General features: G+C 41.8%; 1 protein-coding gene across 1 annotated transcript in view; it reads left to right on the forward strand.

Annotated features, from left to right (window-relative positions):
* The window catches only part of LOC115196578 (potassium voltage-gated channel subfamily C member 1), a 72,694-nt gene extending 56,320 nt beyond the window's left edge, over window positions 1-16,374 (forward strand). The window contains exon 5 of the mRNA XM_029757421.1: window positions 15,820-16,374. Within this exon, the coding sequence (XP_029613281.1) occupies window positions 15,820-15,953 (134 nt within the window). The 3' untranslated portion in view covers window positions 15,954-16,374. The remainder of the gene's footprint in view (window positions 1-15,819) is intronic.
* The last annotated feature ends 4,529 nt before the right edge of the window (window positions 16,375-20,903 follow it).

A 20,903-nucleotide genomic window follows, 5' to 3' on the forward strand; every position in this document is an offset into this window, starting at 1 on the left:
CACTCAATGCACACTACTGACACACTCAATGCATACTACTGACACACTCAATGCATACTACTGTACTGACACACTCAAAGCATACTACTGACACACTCAATGCATACTACTGTACTGACACACTCAATGCATACTACTGACACACTCAATGCATACTACTGTACTGACACACTCAATGCATACTACTGACGCACTCAATGCATACTACTGACGCACTCAATGCATACTACTGACGCACTCAATGCATACTACTGACACACTCAATGCATACTACTGACACACTCAATGCATACTACTGATACACTCAATGCATACTACTGTACCGACACACTCAATGCATACTACTGACACACTCAATGCATACTACTGTACTGACACACTCAATGCATACTACTGACACACTCAATGCATACTACTGTACTGACACACTCAATGCATACTACTGACACACTCAATGCATACTACTGTACTGACACACTCAATGCATACTACTGTACTGACACACTCAATGCATACTACTGACGCACTCAATGCATACTACTGACGCACTCAATGCATACTACTGACGCACTCAATGCATACTACTAACGCACTCAATGCATACTACTGACACACTCAATGCATACTACTGACGCACTCAATGCATACTTCTGACACACTCAATGCATACTACTGTACTGACACACTCAATGCATACTACTGACACACTCAATGCATGCTACTGTACTGACACACTCAATGCATGCTACTGACACACTCAATGCATACTACTGACACACTCAATGCATACTACTGACGCACTCAATGCATACTACTGATACACTCAATGCATACTACTGACACACTCAATGCATACTACTGACACACTCAATGCATACTACTGACACACTCAATGCATACTACTGGCACACTCAATGCATACCACTGACACACTCAATGCATACTACTGATACACTCAATGCATACTACTGACACACTCAATGCATACTACTGTACTGACACACTCAATGCATACTACTGACGCACTCAATGCATACTACTGACACACTCAATGCATACTACTGATACACTCAATGCATACTACTGACACACTCAATGCATACTACTGTACTGACACACTCAATGCATACTACTGACGCACTCAATGCATACTACTGTACTGACACACTCAATGCATACTACTGACACACTCAATGCACACTACTGACACACTCAATGCACACTACTGACACACTCAATGCATACTACTGTACTGACACACTCAATGCATACTACTGTACCGACACACTCAATGCATACTACTGACACACTCAATGCATACTACTGTACTGACACACTCAATGCATACTACTGACACACTCAATGCATACTACTGTACTGACACACTCAATGCATACTACTGACGCACTCAATGCATACTACTGACGCACTCAATGCATACTACTGACGCACTCAATGCATACTACTGATGCACTCAATGCATACTACTGACACACTCAATGCATACTACTGACACACTCAATGTATACCACTGACACACTCAATGCATACTACTGACACACTCAATGCATACTACTGACACACTCAATGCATACTACTGTACTGACACACTCAATGCATACTACTGACACACTCAATGCATGCTACTGTACTGACACACTCAATGCATACTACTGACACACTCAATGCATGCTACTGTACTGACACACTCAATGCATACTACTGACACACTCAATGCATACTACTGATACACTCAATGCATACTACTGTACTGACACACTCAATGCATACTACTGTACTGACACACTCAATGCATACTACTGACACACTCAATGCATGCTACTGTACTGACACACTCAATGCATACTACTGACACACTCAATGCATGCTACTGTACTGACACACTCAATGCATACTACTGACACACTCAATGCATACTACTGACACACTCAATGCATACTACTGACACACTAAATGCATACTACTGTACTGACACACTCAATGCATACTACTGACACACTCAATGCACACTACTGACACACTCAATGCACACTACTGACACACTCAATGCATACTACTGACACACTCAATGCATACTACTGACACACTCAATGCATACTACTTACACACTCAATGCACACTACTGACACACTCAATGCACACTACTGACACACTCAATGCATACTACTGACACACTCAATGCATACTACTGTACTGACACACTCAATGCATACTACTGACACACTCAATGCATACTACTGTACTGACACACTCAATGCATACTACTGACGCACTCAATGCATGCTACTGACGCACTCAATGCATACTACTGACGCACTCAATGCATACTACTGACACACTCAATGCATACTACTGACACACTCAATGCATACTACTGATACACTCAATGCATACTACTGTACCGACACACTCAATGCATACTACTGACACACTCAATGCATACTACTGTACTGACACACTCAATGCATACTACTGACACACTCAATGCATACTACTGTACTGACACACTCAATGCATACTACTGACGCACTCAATGCATACTACTGACGCACTCAAAGCATACTACTGATGCACTCAATGCATACTACTGATGCACTCAATGCATATTACTGACGCACTCAATGCATACTACTGACACACTCAATGCATACTACTGATACACTCAATGCATACTACTGACACACTCAATGCATACTACTGACGCACTCAACGCATACTACTGATGCACTCAATGCATACTACTGACACACTCAATGCATACTACTGTACTGACACACTCAATGCATACTACTGTACTGACACACTCAATGCATACTACTGACGCACTCAATGCATACTACTGACGCACTCAATGCATACTACTGACACACTCAATGCATACTACTGACACATTCAATGCATACTACTGACACACTCAATGCATACTACTGACACACTCAATGCATACTACTGTACTGACACACTCAATGCATACTACTGACACACTCAATGCATACTTCTGACACACTCAATGCATACTACTGACACACTCAATGCATACTACTGACACACTCAATGCATACTACTGACACTCAATGCATACTACTGACGCACTCAATGCATACTACTGACACACTCAATGCATACTACTGACACACTCAATGCATACTACTGACACACTCAATGCATACTACTGACGGACTCAATGCATACTACTGACACACTCAATGCATACTACTGACATACTCAATGCATACTACTTTACTGACACACTCAATGCATACTACTGACACACTCAATGCATACTACTGACACACTCAATGCATACTACTGACACACTCAATGCATACTACTGACACACTCAATGCATACTACTTTACTGACACACTCAATGCAAATTACTGACACACTCAATGCACACTACTGACACACTCAATGCATACTACTGTACTGACACACTCAATGCACACTACTGACGCACTCAATGCATACTACTGTACTGACACACTCAATGCATACTACTGACACACTCAATGCATACTACTGTACTGACACACTCAATGCATACTACTGTACTGACACACTCAATGCATACTACTGACGCACTCAATGCATACTACTGACACACTCAATGCATACTACTGACGCACTCAATGCATACTACTGACGCACTCAATGCATACTACTGATACACTCAATGCATACTACTGACACACTCAATGCATACTACTGTACTGACACACTCAATGCATACTACTGACGCACTCAATGCATACTACTGTACTGACACACTCAATGCATACTACTGACACACTCAATGCATACTACTGACACACTCAATGCATACTACTGACACACTCAATGCATACTACTGACACACTCAATGCATACTACTGTACTGACACACTCAATGCATACTACTGTACTGACACACTCAATGCATACTACTGACGCACTCAATGCATACTATTGTACTGACACACTCAATGCATACTACTGACGCACTCAATGCATACTACTGACGCACTCAATGCATACTACTGACACACTCAATGCATACTACTGACACACTCAATGCATACTACTGACACACTCAATGCATACTACTGTACTGACACACTCAATGCATACTACTGACGCACTCAATGCATACTACTGACACACTCAATGCATACTACTGTACTGACACACTCAATGCATACTACTGTACTGACACACTCAATGCATACTACTGACACACTCAATGCATACTACTGACACACTCAATGCATACTACTGACACACTCAATGCATACTACTGACACACTCAATGCATACTACTGACACACTCAATGCATACTACTGTACTGACACACTCAATGCATACTACTGACGCACTCAATGCATACTACTGACGCACTCAATGCATACTACTGACACACTCAATGCATACTACTGACACACTCAATGCATACTACTGACACACTCAATGCATACTACTGATACACTCAATGCATACTACTGACACACTCAATGCATACTACTGTACTGACACACTCAATGCATACTACTGACACACTCAATGCATACTACTGACACACTCAATGCATGGAAAATACCACTGTTGTTGACCTCACTGACTGACTGAAGTCTGTTGACATTTGTGTTTGGAGAAAACAAACAACAAGACAGCAACAGGTTGTAATAAATACAGAGACAGACAAGGCTGACATGGGTCCATCATAGAGACAGACAAGGCTGACCTGGGTCCATCATAGAGACAGACAAGGCTGACATGGGTCCATCATAGAGACAGACAAGGCTGACATGGGTCCATTACAGAGACAGACAAGGCTGACATGGGTCCATCATAGAAACGGACAAGGCTGACACTTTATAGGTAATAGGGTGCCATTTTGGGACGCAGACCAGTTGTTGAGTATTTCCTGTGAAGTATTTATTTGTTGCAAAGTTGAGAAGTTCTAAATTATGAGACTTAACAAAGACTTTGTAAACTCTGAGAGTGGCAGTTCAGATCCCCCCCCCCAAAAATTGGAATGAATAGAGATCTAGAATGCTGAGGATTCTAGAACGAGGAAATGGTGACGATTCTTTTTGATACTAGTGATGATATTTTGTTGTCAACAGAAACTAAACTGTGGTTTCATTTGCATGTGTTGTATGAGATATTATGTTCAACGAGAGAAGCTAACTATCACATGTAAGAAAAACATTGTTTTCTTTCAAAAGCTTCTTCTAACTTTTTATTTTTATTATGCACACTTGAAATCAGCTTATTCTATAGCAAGAGACTCTTAGCAAAAACGTTTTTATGTAGCTGACAATTTTTTCACTTTCCCAAATTCAGGTATTGTTTACTTACTGTATGGTTTTAGTCAGGGGTTGGAACCAAAATTATTGCCCAATTGTTTCGTTCTGAACTAGCTTGTGTGCGAACAACAGCACCATAATTCAAATTTGAAAAAAAAAACACGTCTTAAGGCCTTTGCAGACTGTATGTCGGATTCAGTCTTTTGCGATCATCACGTCACATTGTGCGATGTTACCAAAATTAAAATCTTGATATCAACCTGGCCAGATGGTACGATTTGCTTCAGTTCTGTCGTCACATTCTGCGATCGACTTGAGAGGCTACGTCAACTGCAGCGGTGTGTGTTTGATCTGCCCTGATGACAGCAGCCAGCAATGCAAGCCTATCTCTATCCTTATGAGAGAGTGAAGTGAAGTGAGTTTGGAAAAACTGAAAATAGTTTTCACATACAAACTTCATATGTCCGAACTCAGAATCAAATAGGCTTCCCTGAAATAACGTGGTCGGTGTGGTCGATTTTTTGGGGGGGGGGCAGGGGATTGGTGATTATGTGCATTTATCAAAATCCTATCAGGTAACCTGATTTCAGATGTCATGTAAACAAGATTATTAGGGAAATCGTTCTTCTGGCAAAGGATGTAAAAGTTTTAATTCTGTGCATACACAGTTCCAGCCGTGTTCCAATTGGTTAGTCACCGCGATCGGCTCGTAAACACCAGCATGATAAAGGCTAAAACCAATCTGACACTGCCAGAACTTTGTCGGAGCCTACGACCACAAGTAATGGTACTGAGTCAGCAGACCTAGACCCTGTCTCACTGAACGAGGAGCCAAGACGTAGTGGTACTGAACCAGCAGACCTGGACCCTGTCTCACTGAACGAGGAGCCAAGACGTAGTGGTACTGAACCAGCAGACCTGGACCCTGTCTCACTGAACGAGGAGCCAAGACGTAGTGGTTCTGAACCAGCAGACCTGGACCCTGTCTCACTGAACGAGGAGCCAAGACGTAGTGGTTCTGAACCAGCAGACCTGGACCCTGTCTCACTGAACGAGGAGCCAAGACGTAGTGGTACTGAGTCAGCAGACCCAGACCCTGTCTCACTGAACGAGGAGCCAAGACGTAGTGGTACTGAACCAACCCAGACGTAGTGGTACTGAACCAGCAGACCTGGACCCTGTCTCACTGAACGAGGAGCCAAGACGTAGTGGTACTGAACCAGCAGACCTGGACCCTGTCTCACTGAACCAACCAAGACATCCGACAATTGTTTACGACCTATGAATTTGCCCAAGACGTAAACATTTTGTCTGACATGGCAAAATCATGTCATAAGACGTCTAAAATTGTATAGTCTGTGGTGGGCTTTACCTTTTTGAAGTTAATAAATCCAATGTGAAACGTGGATTATTGTATCCTTAAAACCTCTTACATCTAGATGTGCCGCTAGCGGAACGCCTCGCCAATATCCAATGATAGAGTGTGGCGCGAATTACAAACTCCAATTTTTCAAACATATGACTATTTTACACCATTTTAAAGACAAGACTCTCCTTTATCTAAACACATTGTCCGATTTCAAAAAGGCTTTACAACAAAAGCAAAACATTAGATTATGTCAGGAGAGTACCCAGCCAGAAATAATCAGACACCCATTTTTCAAGCTAGCATATAATGTCACATAAACCCAAACCACAGCTAAATGCAGCACTAACCTTTGATGATCTTCATCAGATGACTCTCCTAGGACATTATGTTATACAATACAATACATGCATGTTTTGTTCAATCAAGTTCATATTTATATCAAAAACCAGCTTTTTACATTAGCATGTCACGTTCAGAACTAGCATACCCACCGAAAACTTCCGGTGAATTTACTAAATTACTCACGATAAACGTTCACAAAAAACATAACAATTATTTTAAGAATTATAGATACAGAACTCCTTTATGCAATTGCGGTGTCCGATTTTAAAATAGCTTTTCGGTGAAAGCACATTTTGCAATATTCTGAGTAGATAGCCCGGCCACCATGGCTAGCTATTTTGACACCCACCAAGTTTGGCACTCACCAAACTCAGATTTACTATAAGAAAAATTGGATTACCTTTGCTGTTCTTCGTCAGAATGCACTCCCAGGACTTCTACTTCAACACCCAATGTTGTTTTGGTTCCAAATAATCCATAGTTATATCCAAATAGCTGCGTTTTGTTCTTGTGTTCAAGACACTATCTGAAGGGTGATGCGCCGGCACGTATCGTGACAAAAAAAATCAAAATAATCCATTACCGTACTTCGAAGCATGTCAAACGCTGTTTAAAATCAATTTTTATGCGATTTTTCTCGTAAAATAGCGATAATATTCCGACCGGGAGACCTTGTTTTTGTTCAAACACTGAAAATAGAAAATGGAGTATTCACATGCACGCGCGCACCCGTGTCATTGTTCTCAGAACGACCACTTTCCAATGGCCCTACTGCTTTTAGCCCAGGGACTGCAGAGTCATCATTCCCCGTTCTGGCGCCTTCTGAGAGCCTATGGGAGCCTTAGAAAATGTCACGTTACAGCAGAGATCCTCTATTTTCGATAAAGAGGTTATAGAAAGCCAAGAAATGGTCAGAGAGGGCACTTCCTGTATGGAATCTTCTCATGTTTTGGCCTGCCATATGAGTTCTGTTATACTCACAGACACCATTCAAACAGTTTTAGAAACTTTAGGGTGTTTTCTATCCAAATCAAACAATTATATGCATATTCTAGTTTCTGGGCAGGAGTAATAACCAGATTAAATCGGGTACATTTTTTATCCGGCCGTGAAAATACTGCCCCCTATCCTAAACAGGTTATTAACTAGCATTGAAAAAGTGAATACATTCTTCTCTAATGAAAAATCTCTCTCCCTAATTTCTGAATTAGGCCTGCAACGTCAGTAAACTACAGTAGCCTACGCTTCGGAGGGGGAGGGGCTACAGTAACCTATGCTTCGGAGGGGGAGGGGCTACAGTAACCTATGCTTCGGAGGGGGAGGGGCTACAGTAACCTATGCTTCGGAGGGGGAGGGGCTACAGTAACCTATGCTTCGGAGGGGCAGGGGCAAGTAGCCTAGACACACAAAGATCTTCAACTGGCAGGAAGACGCTGGAATAAGTTTCCAAGTGTGAGTGCTTTGCATAGGCCCTTTATTGTTACGTTTTTTATGGGACTGTAAAAAAATGCCTGGAATGTTAAAAAGAAACGTTATTGACCAGTTCCCAAGCTTTTAAAATAACAGTTCTGTTCGGGAAAAGTATAGATCGATTTCATTCCCTGAACTGGTTCCAACCCCTGGTTTTAGGAAACACATCTTATTCAGGGACCTCCTTTCAAAAGAGTAGCGCTTCACTAAGTACACCAAACTTAACTTAATTAATATACCAAATTTTAAATGAAAAAAAGATAATATGAGCTGTTTGCATTTTGTTTAACAATACATAAGGATACACACCGATGCAGAGTTGATATAACAATATATTGTTTATATCTGTAGGAATGTGGTTTTTTTTTTTTTTACAGCTCCAATACTTACTTATAAGTCAAGAAGATACTTTAGTAAGCCTTTAGTTGACTTATTTATTAGTAACATTAATCCTTATAAAATATATATAGCAAGTCAAATAAAATATATCCTGTTTTATTTGGGCAAAGTTTTTTGTTTTCTTTTGTCTGATCACGTCTCTGCTATGGTGGTGGTGCTGCTTGATTTTAACTGCTAAACCCTTGTGAAGATGACATGTCAAAAAGAGATACAGGTGAACTATATGCTTGTATGTAAATGCCATTTCAGTAAAGAAAATTTCTAAGGTTTCAGTACAGAACAGTATGGGGTTTGGGGGATTATTGGGGAAAAGCAAAATGCATGTATTTTACATTATGCACAAATTAAAGTATTCAAATACAAGATGTAAATTAAAAAGTTCTTGCATGAAATAAATTTTGTATACAACAGTATTTTAGACTCTGTTTTTATTTAACAGGCAAAACATGCATTCATGTTTTATATTTTATCTCTAGCATACAGCTTTTTAAATATTTTCTACAGTACTTCTTTGCGGGGTCAAAGAATGCTTCCATGAGTTGGGACTATGGGAGCATGACAACTACTGACTGAACCTCTGTACATACAACTTGTACAACAAAAGCATGATCTGGGCATGAATATTAACATTCTTAAGAATACAAACATTGTCTTTGCCTTGGCTATAAGCATGGGAAATACATGGTAAAATAGCCACATTTACCATGATGAGAAACTAACAGAGCACAATTTCTTTATCGTCATTCCACCACCTGCCCCCCTGCATTGTTCTGTAGAGGTAGCCTAGCCTAGCCTAGCCAACTCCTCTCTGCACTGTTCTGTAGAGGAAGCCTAGCCCCCGCTGCACTGTTCTAGTAGAGGTAGCCTAACCTAGCCACCTGCCCCCTGTACTGTTCTGTAGAGTTAGCCTAGCCTAGCCTAGCCACCTGCCCAACTGCACTGTTCTGTAGAGGTAGCCTAGCCCCCGCTGCACTGTTCTAGTAGAGGTAGCCTAACCTAGCCACCTGCCCCCTGTACTGTTCTGTAGAGTTAGCCTAGCCTAGCCTAGCCTAGCCACCTGCCCAACTGCACTGTTCTGTAGAGGTAGCCTAGCCACCGCTGCACTGTTCTGTAGAGGTAGCCTAGCCCCCGCTGCACTGTTCTGTAGAGGTAGCCTAGCCCCCGCTGCACTGTTCTAATAGAGGTAGCCTAACCTAGCCACATGCCCCCTGTACTGTTCTGTAGAGTTAGCCTAGCCTAGCCTAGCCACCTGTCGTCCTGCACCCCTTCTGTAGAGGTAGCCTAGCCCCCGCTGCACTGTTCTGTAGAGGTATTCTAGCCTAGCCTCCTACACCGTTATAGTAGAGGTATTCTAGCCTCCTACACTGTTATAGTAGAGGTATTCTAGCCTCCTACACTGTTATAGTAGAGGTATTCTAGCCCCCTACACTGTTATAGTAGAGGTATTCTAGCCTCCTACACTGTTATAGTAGAGGTATTCTAGCCTAGCCTCCTACACCGTTATAGTAGAGGTATTCTAGCCTAGCCTCCTACACCGTTATAGTAGAGGTATTCTAGCCCCCTACACTGTTATAGTAGAGGTATTCTAGCCTCCTACACTGTTATAGTAGAGGTATTCTAGCCTCCTACAGTGTTATAGTAGAGGTATTCTAGCCTCCTACACTGTTATAGTAGAGGTATTCTAGCCCCCTACACTGTTATAGTAGAGGTATTCTAGCCTCCTACACCGTTATAGTAGAGGTATTCTAGCCTCCTACACCGTTATAGTAGAGGTATTCTAGCCTCCTACACTGTTATATTAGAGGTATTCTAGCCTAGCCCCCTACACTGTTATAGTAGAGGTATTCTAGCCTCCTACACTGTTATAGTAGAGGTATTCTAGCCTCCTACACTGTTATAGTAGAGGTATTCTAGCCCCCTACACTGTTATAGTAGAGGTATTCTAGCCCCCTACACTGTTATAGTAAAGGTATTCTAGCCTCCTACACTGTTATAGTAGAGGTATTCTAGCCTCATACACTGTTATAGTAGCGGTATTCTAGCCCCCTACACTGTTATAGTAGAGGTATTCTAGCCTCATACACTGTTATAGTAGCGGTATTCTAGCCCCCTACACTGTTATAGTAGAGGTATTCTAGCCTCCTACACTGTTATATTAGAGGTATTCTAGCCTCCTACACTGTTATAGTAGAGGTATTCTAGCCCCCTACACTGTTATAGTAGAGGTATTCTAGCCTCCTACACTGTTATAGTAGAGGTATTCTAGCCTCCTACACCGTTATAGTAGAGGTATTCTAGCCTCCTACACTGTTATATTAGAGGTATTCTAGCCCCCTACACTGTTATAGTAGAGGTATTCTAGCCCCCTACACTGTTATAGTAGAGGTATTCTAGCCTCCTACACTGTTATAGTAGAGGTATTCTAGCCCCCTACACTGTTATAGTAGAGGTATTCTAGCCTCCTACACTGTTATAGTAGAGGTATTCTAGCCTCCTACACTGTTATAGTAGATGTATTCTAGCCTCCTACACTGTTATAGTAGAGGTATTCTAGCCTCCTACACCGTTATAGTAGAGGTATTCTAGCCTCCTACACTATTATAGTAGAGGTATTCTAGCCCCCTACACTGTTATAGTAGAGGTATTCTAGCCTCCTACACTGTTCTGTAGAGGTATTCTAGCCTAGCCTCCTACACTGTTATAGTAGAGGTATTCTAGCCTCCTACACTGTTATAGTAGAGGTATTCTAGCCCCCTACACTGTTATAGTAGAGGTATTCTAGCCTCCTACACTGTTATAGTAGAGGTATTCTAGCCTCCTACACTGTTATAGTAGAGGTATTCTAGCCCCCTACACTGTTATAGTAGAGATATTCTAGCCCCCTACACTGTTATAGTAGAGGTATTCTAGCCTCCTACACTGTTATAGTAGAGGTATTCTAGCCTCCTACACCGTTATAGTAGAGGTATTCTAGCCTCCTACACCGTTATAGTAGAGGTATTCTAGCCTCCTACACCGTTATAGTAGAGGTATTCTAGCCTCCTACACTGTTATATTAGAGGTATTCTAGCCTAGCCCCCTACACTGTTATAGTAGAGGTATTCTAGCCTCCTACACTGTTATAGTAGAGGTATTCTAGCCTCCTACACTGTTATAGTAGAGGTATTCTAGCCCCCTACACTGTTATAGTAGAGGTATTCTAGCCCCCTACACTGTTATAGTAGAGGTATTCTAGCCTCCTACACTGTTATAGTAGAGGTATTCTAGCCCCCTACACTGTTATAGTAGAGGTATTCTAGCCCCCTACACTGTTATAGTAGAGGTATTCTAGCCTCCTACACCGTTATAGTAGAGGTATTCTAGCCCCCTACACTGTTATAGTAGAGGTATTCTAGCCTCCTACACTGTTATAGTAGAGGTATTCTAGCCCCCTACACTGTTATAGTAGAGGTATTCTAGCCCCCTACACTGTTATAGTAGAGGTATTCTAGCCCCCTACACTGTTATAGTAGAGGTATTCTAGCCTCCTACACTGTTATAGTAGAGGTATTCTAGCCCCCTACACTGTTATAGTAGAGGTATTCTAGCCTCCTACACTGTTATAGTAGAGGTATTCTAGCCTCCTACACTGTTATAGTAGAGGTATTCTAGCCTCCTACACTGTTATAGTAGAGGTATTCTAGCCTCCTACACTGTTATAGTAGAGGTATTCTAGCCTAGCCTCCTACACTGTTATATTAGAGGTATTCTAGCCTCCTACACTGTTATAGTAGAGGTATTCTAGCCCCCTACACTGTCAAATTAGAGGTATTCTAGCCTCCTACACTGTTATATTAGAGGTATTCTAGCCTCCTACACTGTTATAGTAGAGGTATTCTAGCCTCCTACACTGTTATAGTAGAGGTATTCTAGCCCCCTACACTGTCAAATTAGAGGTATTCTAGCCTCCTACACTGTTATAGTAGAGGTATTCTAGCCTCCTACACTGTTATAGTAGAGGTATTCTAGCCCCCTACACTGTTATAGTAGAGGTATTCTAGCCCCCTACACTGTTATAGTAGAGGTATTCTAGCCCCCTACACTGTTATAGTAGAGGTATTCTAGCCTCCTACACTGTTATAGTAGAGGTATTCTAGCCCCCTACACTGTTATAGTAGAGGTATTCTAGCCTCCTACACTGTTATAGTAGAGGTATTCTAGCCTCCTACACTGTTATAGTAGAGGTATTCTAGCCTCCTACACTGTTATAGTAGAGGTATTCTAGCCTCCTACACTGTTATAGTAGAGGTATTCTAGCCTAGCCTCCTACACTGTTATATTAGAGGTATTCTAGCCTCCTACACTGTTATAGTAGAGGTATTCTAGCCCCCTACACTGTCAAATTAGAGGTATTCTAGCCTCCTACACTGTTATATTAGAGGTATTCTAGCCTCCTACACTGTTATAGTAGAGGTATTCTAGCCTCCTACACTGTTATAGTAGAGGTATTCTAGCCCCCTACACTGTCAAATTAGAGGTATTCTAGCCTCCTACACTGTTATAGTAGAGGTATTCTAGCCTCCTACACTGTTATAGTAGAGGTATTCTAGCCCCCTACACTGTTATAGTAGAGGTATTCTAGCCTCCTACACTGTTAGAGGTATTCTAGCCTCCTACACCGTTATAGTAGAGGTATTCTAGCCCCCTACACTGTTATAGTAGAGGTATTCTAGCCCCCTACACTGTTATAGTAGAGGTATTCTAGCCTCCTACACTGTTATAGTAGAGGTATTCTAGCCTCCTACACTGTTATAGTAGAGGTATTCTAGCCTCCTACACTGTTATATTAGAGGTATTCTAGCCTCCTACACTGTTATAGTAGAGGTATTCTAGCCTCCTACACTGTTATAGTAGAGGTATTCTAGCCTCCTACACTGTTAGAGGTATTCTAGCCCCTACACTGTTATAGTAGAGGTATTCTAGCCTCCTACACTGTTATAGTAGAGGTATTCTAGCCTCCTACACTGTTATAGTAGAGGTATTCTAGCCTCCTACACTGTTATAGTAGAGGTATTCTAGCCTCCTACACTGTTATAGTAGAGGTATTCTAGCCTCCTACACTGTTATAGTAGAGGTATTCTAGCCTCCTACACTGTTATAGTAGAGGTATTCTAGCCTCCTACACTGTTATATTAGAGGTATTCTAGCCCCTACACTGTTATAGTAGAGGTATTCTAGCCCCCTACACTGTTATAGTAGAGGTATTCTAGCCTCCTCCACTGTTATAGTAGAGGTATTCTAGCCTCCTACACTGTTATAGTAGAGGTATTCTAGCCTCCTACACTGTTATAGTAGAGGTATTCTAGCCTCCTACACTGTTATATTAGAGGTATTCTAGCCCCTACACTGTTATAGTAGAGGTATTCTAGCCCCCTACACTGTTATAGTAGAGGTATTCTAGCCTCCTACACTGTTATAGTAGAGGTATTCTAGCCTCCTACACTGTTATAGTAGAGGTATTCTAGCCTCCTACACTGTTATATTAGAGGTATTCTAGCCTAGCCCCCTACACTGTTATAGTAGAGGTATTCTAGCCTCCTACACTGTTATAGTAGAGGTATTCTAGCCCCCTACACTGTTATAGTAGAGGTATTCTAGCCCCCTACACTGTTATAGTAGAGGTATTCTAGCCTCCTACACTGTTAGAGGTATTCTAGCCCCCTACACTGTTATAGTAGAGGTATTCTAGCCTCCTACACTGTTATAGTAGAGGTATTCTAGCCCCCTACACTGTTATAGTAGAGGTATTCTAGCCTCCTACACTGTTATAGTAGAGGTATTCTAGCCCCCTACACTGTTATAGTAGAGGTATTCTAGCCTCCTACACTGTTATAGTAGAGGTATTCTAGCCCCCTACACTGTTATAGTAGAGGTATTCTAGCCTCCTACACTGTTATAGTAGAGGTATTCTAGCCCCCTACACTGTTATAGTAGAGGTATTCTAGCCCCCTACACTGTTATAGTAGAGGTATTCTAGCCCCCTACACTGTTATAGTAGAGGTATTCTAGCCCCCTACACTGTTATAGTAGAGGTATTCTAGCCTCCTACACTGTTATAGTAGAGGTATTCTAGCCTCCTACACTGTTATAGTAGAGGTATTCTAGCCCCCTACACTGTTATAGTAGAGGTATTCTAGCCCCCTACACTGTTATAGTAGAGGTATTCTAGCCTAGCCTCTACACTGTTATAGTAGAGGTATTCTAGCCTCCTACACTGTTATAGTAGAGGTATTCTAGCCTCCTACACTGTTATAGTAGAGGTATTCTAGCCACCTACACTGTTATAGTAGAAGTATTCTAGCCTCCTACACTGTTATAGTAGAGGTATTCTAGCCCCCTACACTGTTATAGTAGAGGTATTCTAACCCCATACACTGTTATAGTAGAGGTATTCTAGCCCCCTACACTGTTATAGTAGAGGTATTCTAGCCTCCTACACTGTTATAGTAGAGGTATTCTAGCCTCCTACACTGTTATAGTAGAGGTATTCTAGCCTCCTACACTGTTATAGTAGAGGTATTCTAGCCCCTACACTGTTATAGTAGAGGTATTCTAGCCTCCTACACTGTTATAGTAGAGGTATTCTAGCCCCTACACTGTTATAGTAGAGGTATTCTAGCCCCTACACTGTTATAGTAGAGGTATTCTAGCCCCCTACACTGTTAGAGGTATTCTAGCCCCCTACACTGTTATAGTAGAGGTATTCTAGCCTCCTACACTGTTATAGTAGAGGTATTCTAGCCTCCTACACTGTTATAGTAGAGGTATTCTAGCCTCCTACACTGTTATAGTAGAGGTATTCTAGCCAACCCATACATCGTCAGCATCATCCTCATACATCATTTGTTGTAATAATTGTCTGTGTTGTTTTGTTTTTGATATGTTTGTAGAGACCAACCAGCGACAGCCTCGGAGCAGACCAGCAGCATCAGACTCAGTTTGTGTAATGAACCGTGGTGTTCCCACCACCATATGTCTATCCCATAATAAGACCCCATCACCGCAACACCAGCCACCCACCTGATAATACATTAGCCTCGTTTGTTGTGTGCGTGTAAAATTAGTTTTAAATAATTGGGTGTTACGGTGGCAACCTGTACCTCACAGACTAAATGGCATCCTAATCCCATTTAATACCCACCCTGATCAAAAATTAGTGCTCTACATAGGGAATAGGGTGCCATAGGACTCTGGTCTAAATTAGTGCACTACATAGGGAATAGGGTGCCATAGGGCTCTGGTCTAAAGTAGTGCACTACATAGGGAATAGGGTGCCATTTGGTTTTAAGGTGCATCCTAACTCAGCATAGGGAGTGTTGTTGTCAGGCCTCATGTAGGTCGATATCTGTGACTGGTTATTGTGCTGTAACGTTCTGTAATGTTCTGTGCCTATTGTTGGTGTGTATGTGCCTAGTGCCTGTATATAAACTTGTGTGTGCAAAAAATTGTGTACTAGTACTCCTAAATGTTTATTTTGAGTGATTATAAAATATTTGTGTGCTGCTTCTGTTTTAAAATAATAATAATAATAAACTGTTACCCAGATAAATTCTATCACCCTCCTTCCCCAACAGATTATCTCTATTCCTACAGTTCTATCACCCTCCTTCCCCAACAGATTATCTCTATTCCTACAGTTCTATCACCCTCCTTCCCCAACAGATTATCTCTATTCCTACAGTTCTATCACCCTCCTTCCCCAACAGATTATCTCTATTCCTACAGTTCTATCACCCTCCTTCCCCAACAGATTATCTCTATTCCTACAGTTCTATCACCCTCCTTCCCCAACAGATTATCTCTATTCCTACAGTTCTATCACCCCCCTTCCCCAACAGATTATCACCCTCCTTCCCCAACAGATTATCACCCTCCTTCCCCAACAGATTATCACCCCCCTTCCCCAATAGATTATCACCCCCCTTCCCCAACAGATTATCACCCCCCCTTCCCCAACAGATTATCACCCTCCTTCCCCAACAGATTATCACCCTCCTTCCCCAACAGATTATCACCCTCCTTCCCCAACAGATTATCACCCCCCTTCCCCAACAGATTATCACCCCCCTTCCCCAACAGATTATCACCCCCCTTCCCCAACAGATTATCACCCTCCTTCCCCAACAGATTATCACCCCCCTTCCCCAACAGATTATCACCCCCCTTCCCCAACAGATTATCACCCTCCTTCCTCTACAGATTATCACCCCCCTTCCTCAACAGATTATCACCCCCCTTCCTCAACAGATTATCACCCCCCTTCCTCAACAGATTATCACCCCCCTTCCCCAACAGATTATCACCCCCTTCCCCAACAGATAATCTCTATTCCTACAGTTCTATCACCCTCCTTCCCCAACAGATTATCACCCCCCTTCCCCAATAGATTATCACCCCCCTTCCCCAACAGATTATCACCCCCCTTCCCCAACAGATTATCACCCCCCTTCCCCAACAGATTATCACCCCCCTTCCCCAACAGATTATCACTTATGTCAGCCAGATGAAACCGAGTTACATAGTAAAGTTGCACTGTCATTGTCACATAATAATAATAATAATAATAAGCCTTTTGCACTGTTTGCACCTGTGAAAATAAAAATTCCTTTCATTATACTTTCTGAGATAAAGTTAGGATTTAAATACTGTTTGTCCACATAGGAGACCAAACACAATAACAATATAAGCAATATAATAATTTCTAAAACACACCACTCTCACTTCTTTGCTGTTGATCACTAAAGCCAAGGCATTATAACAACCAGATCTGCTGTTACAAAGCGGTCAGTTAAAAACCTACAACCGTGTTGGTTAAGCAAATTCCACTTCCTGATAGAAATGTCACACATTTAGCCTATCAAGTATCAACACACGATTACAGTTGAACAACAATGTGTATATTTTTCCTATTCAATGTCATGGCTGTAGTTTGAAAATACCAATTAGTAACAGTAGGCCTACAGTGGGGCAAAAAAGTATTTAGTTAGCCACCAATTGTGCAAGTTCTCCCACTTAAAAAGATGAGAGAGGCCTGTAATTTTCATCATAGGTACACGTCAACTATGACAGACAAAATGAGAAAAAAAATCCAGAAAATCACATAGGATTGTAGGATTTTTAATGAATTTATTTGCAAATTATGGTGGAAAATAAGTATTTGGTCAATAAAAAAAGTTTCTCAATACTTTGTTATATACCCTTTGTTGGCAATGACACAGGTCAAACGTTTTCTGTAAGTCTTCACAAGGTTTTCACACACTGTTGCTGGTATTTTGGCCCATTCCTCCATGCAGATCTCCTCTAGAGCAGTGATGTTTTGGGGCTGTCGCTGGGCAACACGGACTTTCAACTCCCTCCAAAGATTTTCTATGGGGTTGAGATCTGGAGACTGGCTAGGCCACTCCAGGACCTTGAAATGCTTCTTACAAAGCCACTCCTTCGTTGCCCGGGCAGTGTGTTTGGGATCATTGTCATGCTGAAAGACCCAGCCACGTTTCATCTTCAATGCCCTTGCTGATGGAAGGAGGTTTTCACTCAAAATCTCACGATACATGGCCCCATTCATTCTTTCCTTTACACGGATCAGTCGTCCTGGTCTCTTTGCAGAAAAACAGCCCCAAAGCATGATGTTTCCACCCCCGTGCTTTACAGTAGGTATGGTGTTCTTTGGATGCAACTCAGCATTCTTTGTCCTCCAAACACGACGAGTTGAGTTTTTACCAAAAAGTTATATTTTGGTTTCATCTGACAATATGACATTCTCCCAATCCTCTTCTGGATCATCCAAATGCTCTCTAGCAAACTTCAGACGGGCCTGGACATGTACTGGCTTAAGCAGGGGGACACATCTGGCACTGCAGGATTTGAGTCCCTGGCGGCGTAGTGTGTTACTAATGGTAGGCTTTGTTACTTTGGTCCCAGCTCTCTGCAGGTCATTCACTAGGTCCCCCCGTGTGGTTCTGGGATTTTTGCTCATCGTTCTTGTGATCATTTTGACCCTACGGGGTGAGATCTTGCGTGGAGCCCCAGATCGAGGGAGATTATCAGTGGTCTTGTATGTCTTCCATTTCCTAATAATTGCTCCCACAGTTGATTTCTTCAAACCAAGCTGCTTACCTATTGCAGATTCAGTCTTCCCAGCCTGGTACAGGTCTACAATTTTGTTTCTGGTGTCCTTTGACAGCTCTTTGGTCTTGGCCATAGTGGAGTTTGGAGTGTGACTGTTTGAGGTTGTGGACAGGTGTCTTTTATACTGATAACAAGTTCAAACAGGTGCCATTAATACAGGTAACGAGTGGAGGACAGAGGAGCCTCTTAAAGAAGAAGTTACAGGTCTGTGAGAGCCAGAAATCTTGCTTGTTTGTAGGTGACCAAATACTTATTTTCCACCATAATTTGCAAATAAATTCATTAAAAATCCTACAATGTGATTTTCTGGATTTTTTTTCTCATTTTGTCTGTCATAGTTGACGTGTACCTATGATGAAAATTACAGGCCTCTCTCATCTTTTTAAGTGGGAGAACTTGCACAATTGGTGGCTGACTAAATACTTTTTTGCCCCACTGTATATTTTCAATCAACATTTTGGTTTTTAACTATCAGCATGTGAGGGCACTTTTAATAGGTGAACCAACCTACCGTTAATAAATCATAGCCAGAACATTGTCACTTCATCATAGCGGAAAAGTGCCTCTAGTTTACTGAATCATCCCAGGGGGAATTTGTTTTAACCAACATGAAAGACTAGTCAGTGTAGTTGTTCCGCTGTCAGTCATACCAATGATCAGTAGTACAACATCTGAAAGCTTAGGCAGGCAAGGCAGTATAACAAACCCCAAAAATGCATAGCTATTGAAAAGGTGGATATCATTCAAAAAGTTGAAAATATAAAGAGTACAAAACATTAGGAACACCTTCCCCCTCAGAACAGCCTTAATTCGTCAGGGCATGGGACTCTACAAGGTGTTGAAAGCGTTCCACAGGGATGCTGGTCCATGTTGACTCCAATGATTCCCACAGTTGTGTCAAGTTGACTGGATGTCCTTTGTGTGGTGGACCATTCTTGATACACATGGGAAACTGATGAGGGTGAAAAACCCAGCAGCGTTGCAGTTCTTGACACAAACCGGTACACCTGGCACCCTGTTCAAAGGCACTTAAATCTTTTAACATGCCCATTCATCCTCTGAATGGCACACACACACACACACAATCCATGTATCAATTCTCTCAAGTCTTAAAAATCCTTCTTTAACCTGTCTCCTCCCCTTCATCTACACTGATTGAAGTGGATTTAACAAGTGACATCAATAAGGGATCATAGCTTTTCACCTGGATTCACCTGGCCAGTCGGTCATGGAAAGAGCAGGTGTTCTTAATGTTTTGTCGAAGCAGTGTAAGTACTAGTAATTGGTTGTAAAAGCATAATTTGGTATCCCTTTTAGCCTGCAGGTATTATGTTTTATTACTTGTTATAAACATGTATAAATCTTTATAATGTCTTATTATAAGGCTTATAATATGTTATGTTTCTGTATGTATAACATGCACAACCCACTTTAAATGGCTCTAAATGACTGTTATTTGGCCACAATGAGAGGATACTGAGACAACGCTGTATGAAGTCTTATAATGCATTATACCTGCAGGCTTTAAGTCAGGGGTTATTCACCAGTTTACATCATTTGTAAAAATTAAATACGGTAGTTACTGTTATCCAGTGGTTATTAAGGGACCAACATGTTTATGAAACCACTACAAAAACACACTGCCTACTGACTGACAGCTTACTGAGATGTCGATGTGCTTCCTGACAGAACACAGCTGGACCAATGGCTGCCAATGGAACTACCTGAGCACAATGGGAGGAAACTATGGTGTCCAACATGGAACAAACAACAGGGTCATGTTCATTAGGCAGCAAAACGGAAGTAAACGGACTGAAACAAGGAGGGACTTCTTGAAATTATCCAA

Source organism: Salmo trutta, chromosome 7 (assembly GCF_901001165.1).
Source record: "Salmo trutta chromosome 7, fSalTru1.1, whole genome shotgun sequence".
Classification (NCBI taxonomy): Eukaryota; Metazoa; Chordata; class Actinopteri; order Salmoniformes; family Salmonidae; genus Salmo; species Salmo trutta.